The 7858-nt window shown below is 37.6% G+C and overlaps 1 protein-coding gene across 1 annotated transcript in view; it reads left to right on the top strand.

Annotated features, from left to right (window-relative positions):
- Positions 1–7574, top strand: part of HTRA1 (HtrA serine peptidase 1) — a 37512-nt gene extending 29938 nt beyond the window's left edge. Inside the window, exons 5-10 of the mRNA XM_085305287.1 lie at positions 15–209; positions 993–1025; positions 2793–2907; positions 3058–3115; positions 4160–4255; positions 6872–7574. Of these exons, the coding sequence (XP_085161413.1) occupies positions 15–209; positions 993–1025; positions 2793–2907; positions 3058–3115; positions 4160–4255; positions 6872–7040 (666 nt within the window). The 3' untranslated portion in view covers positions 7041–7574. The remainder of the gene's footprint in view (positions 1–14; positions 210–992; positions 1026–2792; positions 2908–3057; positions 3116–4159; positions 4256–6871) is intronic.
- The last annotated feature ends 284 nt before the right edge of the window (positions 7575–7858 follow it).

Genomic DNA, 7858 nt, shown 5'->3' with positions numbered 1-7858 from the left:
GTTTTTGTTTGTAGGGTAAATTACCAGTCCTTCTGCTTGGTCAGTCTGCAGACTTGAGGCCAGGAGAATTTGTGGTTGCAATCGGAAGTCCTTTTTCGCTTCAAAACACAGTGACCACTGGGATTGTTAGTACCACTCAGCGTGGAGGAAAGGAGCTGGGGCTCCGCAACTCTGATATGGACTATATTCAGACAGATGCCATCATCAACGTAGGTCCTACTCTGAGCTTTGTCCTGTTGAGCTCCTACATTTCCTTGGTAGTTACTTTGGAAATTTCACCAATGATATCATTCTGAAGAACAGGGAATATAGTTTATCCATATGAAGATGGACATCTTTCTGCAACATGCTCTAGGTGACCCTGCATGAGCAGAGGGGTTGGACTAGATAATCTCCAGAGGTCCCTTCTAACCTCAAATATTCTGTGATTCTATGACATCTGCAGTGCAGCAGTTCTTGGTTGTTATTAAGAAGTCCTCAAAGGAACCACACAGATACCTGCCTTCACTTCAAAATCCTTATAAATTACAATGGAGAAGGCAGTATTCTCTGATGACTGCATATCTTCTCAGAATCCATTATGCTTTCCAGAAAGAAGACGARCTTAGTTAAAAAACACAAGTTTGTTCCTTTACTAAGTCAAAACAATAGTATTTGTACTTATTTTGTACTTAAATTGTGTAAGAAATTTTCACTAACAACTCCCAGAGCTGTCCTAAAATCTTTTAAGTGTCTAGGGTGGTACAAAAGAAAATCTTGACTTTCTTAGGTTACTGTGGAAAGAGAAGAGGACTAAGCATTTGCAAAGCTCAGCCAGCAAGAACTGTTAAGAGGGGAATAGCTCTAGATTTTTAGAGGGCATTCTCTTGCACATATTTAATAGACAATGAAAAATTACAACGGAACTTGCAAAAATTTCTTTTAAGTTTTGCTTGCCATGAATTAAAGCAGGTGGATATTAAAACATGTTTTTACCATATGTTTATTTTCAGTATGGGAACTCTGGAGGACCCTTAGTAAATCTGGTAAGAGTTTCTTTGTTTGCTTAGTGTAAACCTTATTACTTATTTTTCTTGTTAGTAAAAAAAAATTGCCAAAAATGTGATTCAGAGCCTTTKATATCTGTCTGACTACACAAAATTCACATGGTTTTTACTAATCACCTGTCTATATTTGTGTTGGCAAATCACAAGATATGCTTGGACCTCAATATTTAAAGTGTTTACAGATTGCATAGTTTTGAGCAAGCGTAATGCCAAAATTGTTTGCCTGTGCCATGCAAAATATAAAAGGTACATTTTAAATTTGAGACAGGTTTTACATTATACTCACTGTATACTATATAGCTGCAATTTTTTTGCATAACGAAGCTCAGTTTAGGATTCAGAATTTGATATATACCTTTATTTTGGATCACTCTGATGGGGTAGAAACTTTTATCAAGATATTAGGGTTCACTTACTGATACTGTAGATAGTAGATGACCTTAGAACAGTTGTGAATATGTTCAAAAGAGAACAGCTGAAGGAGGTTTTTAAACTAGACTGTAGTGTAAGAGCCCTTGAATAGGGCGTATGGGATCTAGTAGAGGAGAGACAGTCTTCCTCAACAAGGAAGGGAGAAAACGGGAGAAAAAGTTTCTGCTTTGCAGATTTTGGCAATTTTTTCACTCAACTTATGGTAGAATTTCAGCAAAATAACCTGCATTTTAAAATTTATAGCTGGGACCAAAATCCAGTAGGTTCTATATGTTGGATAGATCAGGGAAGAAAACTGTTTTCCTCTTGAGACTTCAAAAATGTTTTAATGCCACATCAGGCAATACCAGAGAACTTTTATCAGTGGAAGAAAATAGAAGTTAATATTCTTGCTTGCTGCCCTTTCCCACTTGTCCACATACTGGAGTAGTCATAGCAAGGTCCTGTGGTGGTTTGAGGGGATATAGGAGACTTGATTTATTCCTCATCTTCTTTCTTGGTCTTGCCATAGATATTTTTCAGTACAAAGTTATTTTGAAATTCATAAATATTTCAATATTTAATAAAACTGAGACAGTGGTATAATGGTAAGGCTCACCTGTGTGGGGTGTATGAGAGCCATAAACCCTGCATGCTAAATTAGYGGTAATAAGCTGTTTGCTTGTGCATACCCTCCAGCAGCCTAGCAGTCAGTTCCTGTCAGGAAGCAAGCGAAWTTTTGCTCCTGTCTTGTGAAGATGTGTCTTGTTTCAAGGCTTCTTTAACTGATGGCCCACCAGCTGTCCTGGTGTGCGTCTGTCTGAAGTGAAATTGTCTTGGCAGGAGACATTCTTCCCTGGGAGTGCTCTGTCAGGAGTCTTTTAGCTTTTAGTCTACAAAGCTTTTAGTTTTGGTGAACTGATGTTTCCTTTATATTATTATTCAATATTTGTTGCGAACCTCAAATGCTAGTTGGTACCATACTTCACAAGAGGCCTTCCTAGATTTAGCAAAATGAAATTCACTGTGGAATATGCTGCTATTCTTTTACAAGCTGAAGAGCTGCCAAATTCTATTTTTGGTTATCTTGGTGTGAATGAGAGCATTCACATCAGTTTTCCAGTACTGTGGAGTACTTTTTATACCAGTAGATGATCCAGACAAACCGAACTATTGACAGATCATTTTGGTTTAAMCTCGTAGTAATGAATTGAATTTAGAAAATTGAAAAACCAGCTAGAAAAAATGAATTTGTCTTTTGATTGCTTGAAAGAAATCTTCCTTTTTTCTTCAATACATTTCACATTTGCTAATAAAAATTTCTTATTTCTCCAGGATGGTGAAGTCATTGGAATTAACACATTAAAAGTCACAGCTGGAATCTCGTTTGCTATTCCATCTGATAAAATCAAAAAGTTCTTAACTGAATCTCATGACAGACAAGCTAAAGGTACCGTACTTTACTCTTTTGAAAGAGGTAAATCTAAAAATAATAATACAACAGAAAATCAGCAGTCTGAGGCTCTGTCTTTTGGTAAGAGCACTTGGTTAAGTGTCTCTTTTTTTTTTTTTTTTCCTCCCCCACTCTCCCTTTTTATAGGAAAAGCTATAACCAAAAAGAAATACATTGGCATACGAATGATGTCTCTTACTCCCAGGTAAGTAGAAGTGGTAATTCTTCTAAATCTTACTTAAGTGTGATCACTTCATGCATTTGGATCAAATTAACGATCTTCATAAACAACTAAAAAAATTAACCAACAGCATGTGCCTCACTGTAGGTTCTGGTGACAACTTTCAGCCAATTTGTGCCACCTTTTGCTCTGTATCTGTTACACGGTTGAATTCTTCTGCAAGCTCTTGTCTGAACTAGATTTTAAACAATTCTGTGACTTTTTCYCACCCCTTAAGTCTTCAGAAGAGAATATTGAGCAGTTGTTAATTTTTCTTGGTGGTTCACTACTGTTGTCACCATCAGTTCTGTGCTGTCATGAGGGTCAGGGAGAAAACAGGATAGTCATGCCTTCAAGAATGACAGCAGCTACATGCATGTTTTCATTTATACATAATTCTTCTGATTAAAAGTTTACTTGATACAAAATGAAGCTTTTTTTTGTGGGCTTGCTTTCTCAAATTCCAGCCAGATAGAACTTGTCTGAGCAGATAATATTCAGTCCTTTGGAAATAACCACAAGTTTGTACATGTGCAGATGTTTCTAGATGCCCTGTTACTTTATTAAGAATGGTCCAAATATGTTCTGTCTCTGTTGGGCCGTAATAGATGAAGATTTACTACTTTACCTTTGTCACTCAGCGATTGGGTTGTTGTGCTGCGCTTGATAGTTGGCTCTTCCTTAACATCAGAAATGAACCAAGGCATTCAAAACTTGAGATACTATTTAAGATATTGAGAATCTTATAGTTCTAAACTAGTGACCAAATTTTTAAATGTTTTGTTTTACTTTTGATTTTCTGTATATATTGAAATGACTGTCATTACAAGAAGCATGTATTTAAAAAGTTGTATTGCTACAAAATGTTTAGTAATTCTTGAAAAACCTTTAATGGCTAATCTGAATTGCGATGTGTCATATCAACATGACTAAAATAACTCAGCAAGCAAATGTTAACTTAGTTAAGTAAAAATGTGGTTTTACTTCCCTCGACAAAATGTTTTTATTGATGTTTACTTTATTTTACAGTAAAGCTAAAGAGCTGAAGGATCGGCATAAAGACTTCCCTGATGTTGTCTCTGGGGCCTACGTTATTGAAGTAATTCCAGAAACACCAGCTGAAGTGTAAGTTAAAGTGCTTTTTTCTTAAAACCGCTGCCTCTGACTTGAAGTAGTGATAGAGAATGTTTAATGCTTAATTGATTATCTTGATTTTTGCTAAATTAACCTAATGATAACCATTTGATAGCTATTAGATTGTCTGTTTGAAATCTGTCTGTGGTTTTAGTTCCGTCCCTGGTGGGCAGTATTTCAAACATATCAGAGTATTGCAGTGAAACCCTGTCAGAGCTCCCAGTTAAAAGGACACGCATTCAGTGGGTGTATAAATTCAGTTTTCATTTTCTTGCTGATTGCTTCCTAGATGTCCATTGTACTTCTACCAATACCAGTGCTAAATTAACAGTAATAAGCTGTTTGCTTGTGCATACCCCCAGAATCCTAGCAGTCAGTTCCTGTCAGAAAGCAAGAGAGAAACTTTGCTCCTATCTTGCAAAGATGTGTTTGTGTCAGACCAAGTGTTTCAGGCTGCTCTGACTGGAGACCCATCTGCTGTCCCAGTTTGCATCTCTCTGAAGTGAAATTGTGTCTTGGCATGAGACATTCTTCCCTGGGAGAGCTCTGTCAGGAGTCTCGTTACAGGGAAAAGCTTTTGGTTTTGGCAGACTGATGTTTCCTTTATATTATTATTCTATATTTGCTGCGAACCTCAAATGCTAATTGGTACCATGCGTCACAAGAGGCCTTGCTGAAATAAGGCCTCTGGTCTTTGGTCACTGGAACTGGTCTATCTAGCTTTTGCTAGTGACACTTTCAGAATTTGGTTAATATGAAATCACTCAGTAATCTAGGGTAARAAATAGGAAACTCTATTCATTTTCTGAAACTAGGCATTATATAAGAAAATAATCAATCTTTGTGGCAACAAAGAAGCATATGTAGTATCAAAGGCATTTACACAGGAAACAGCTTGGATTTCTGGAGCTGCATTTTTATCATCTCCTAGAGAGAAAGGGAGAGGATGGTTCAGTGAGTCCTTTGTGTTGCAGTTTGGACGACACTAAATATACAGTGTTAGCTGTCTAGTTTTTCTAAAATATTGCTGCCTTTTTTAGATAGTGCTTATTAGCAGCATTGTTCATCCAGAATACTGGTGTATGTCTGCAATGTGGAATTACTTTTCCGTTAGTGAAGGAATAATATAGTTTGTTCTGTTGTGAAGCACATGTGGGCCTGAACTTAYTGGCTTCATATCATGAAATCAGAAAAAAACATTACTGTACTGTAGTAATGACAATACCTAGCAGAGAGAAAGAAGAAATTAGAGAGAGAGAAGAAATGTGAGGTAACGTTCCTATAACTTGAAAGCAAACTCAAATCAGAATAGTTTGGCTGACCTGGCAATTAAAATTAGTTCACATTTGCTCCATCTCCCTTGACTCTTAGTCCTGTTACATACAGGTTTCCTCGATCTGTTACCGAGGAAGTACAATAGTTCTGTGTAGACGTGCTCGATGGACAGATTGGAGGAGTTCTGCTCCAGCAGCTCGTGCTAGAATTGAGCTGACAGGAGATCTCTGTTAAGCTGCCTTTGTATGAGCCTGACATAATCCAAAATGGTTTCTGTTATGAACATGTTGAAAATCAAGACTTAAGTAGACGACTAGATTTGTTGGTTGGCTAAAAACATTGGCCAATGCATCCTGCTTGAGATAGGTACTCTTATAAGGCATTTTCTGTGGGCGGAAGAGGCCTATGACTACTCTGTGGTTTTGTAAAAGGGTTATACTGAAGGGCTGAATCATGTCTGATCTGGTTACTCGGTTAATATTTCCATAACTTGGAGCCAGATCATTGTGCAAGACCAGGCAACGTATTATGGTCGACAGTATCCCTCAACACCCCTTTTCTCAGTCTCGGAAGCAGTCCCACCTCGTTCTCTGTGAGGGGCCCCCGCCTGGGGCAGAGCCTCTGTCTGGCCATGTCTCTGGTGTCCTGTTTGCAAACGTTTAGTACCACGAAAGGGRTGGGGGGTTTGGTTTGGGGTTTGCATATAAGTGCTCAGGTTACAGCAAGATATTTGAGGTGCTATAGGCAGGTTGGAGAGGGGAAAGGGAACACCTGCATTTCTGGTGGCTGTGCTAGCTTGCTGTGTGTGTCATTTGCTTAACTTTCAAATCTATAGGCAAGGCAAAGAGGCTGCCAATAGGGAGAACGGTACAGTATATTAAATATATATTGGCCAGATCTGGGACAGAAATTCCTGATGTATTAATGCATAGTGCTGCTCAAATTACTTTACTATGTATACACGAATAAAGGCTTGGAATTTTTCCTCTCTGGAATAAAAAATACCTTGTCTCAGTTATTCTAAAAGGAAAATATGCCTCTGTCTCTTAAACTGCATTAGCATCTAGCATCCTTACCGCAAAGGTAGAAAATTCCTTTGCGGACAGTGTAATATGGGATTCATCATCCTTGTACTTCAGTCTGTTTTCTGAGATTTTGTGTTGTATTCTAGTGTGCCCTGGTACATAAATTGTAACCACTGTTTGCACGCTTGCTGTGTCTATGCAGATGCTGTTGAATGGGAAAAAGGGAAAATCCAGCGATCTCTCTAGTAATATTGTAAAGATGATAAAATGGCAATTATAATAATACATTGCTTGTTTGTATTTTCAGTGGTGGCCTGAAGGACAATGATGTGATTATAAGCATCAATGGACAGTCGATAACTTCAGCCAGTGATGTCAGTGACATTATTAAAAAGGACAGTACTTTGAACTTGGTTGTACGCAGGGGCAACGAAGATGTTATGTTAACAGTAGTTCCTGAAGAAATTGATCCCTAACCAGAAACATGAGCTGGATTTCATGTTTTCTTTTAACAGCGTTGGACTGCTTATATTCTCTCTGTGCTGGTACAGGAAATGTTAGACTTCTGACCAACGTTCTGCTTGTTCAGTGGATTAGTATTGGCCAACAGAGTAACTTCTAATAGGTTTAAGGTGCAAAATCCCTGTAATTTCACATACTCCAAATGATAATTTTTCCTTCTGTATTATGTATGCAATGTATTCTTTACTGGCTATTACATCTGTCCCTGCTTAACAAGTCAACATTTGCTTCCCTATGTTGGATAGATTTACCATTATTTCAGCTAAAAGATTTAAACAAAACCCACACACACAGTGTGTGTTGTGGTATTCAGGTATTTATAGGTTAGCTGTGTTTTAACTGGAAATACCATTGTAAAGGAGTAGTTGGTTTAAAAGAAAAAAAGTGGTTTATAAACAAATCCCAAACCAGAATAATCCTTTCAAAATCCCGTGCAGAATTTTAATACTATGATATTTTCCTAGTGTTATTAAAAGAATTCAACAGTACTTCTTGTGAGTGATTTATTTTGCTTCCCCTTGCAGGATATTTTGTCCCTGAATGGCACATCTGCTTGAAGGGATGTCCTGATGTACTTATTTTTATCATCACAAACCAAACCACTTCCACTTTATAGTATATGCTGGTATTTGTGTTCTTGTGCATCTGATTTTTCTAGCATGACTGGCTCTAATGTGTCATATTGGCAATCCAAAATTGTCTGTCTTCCCTGTGTTAATATGCTTTCCTTGTCATTTTGTTTTGATTATGACTTAACCAATGTCTGAAATTC

This window comes from Rhea americana, unplaced genomic scaffold (genome assembly GCF_003343005.1).
Source record: "Rhea americana isolate MKP2758 unplaced genomic scaffold, rheAme1 scaffold_218, whole genome shotgun sequence".
NCBI classification, from domain to species: domain Eukaryota; kingdom Metazoa; phylum Chordata; class Aves; order Rheiformes; family Rheidae; genus Rhea; species Rhea americana.
Note: the sequence above shows the minus strand (reverse complement) of the source record. Positions and strands in the feature narration are given on the sequence as shown.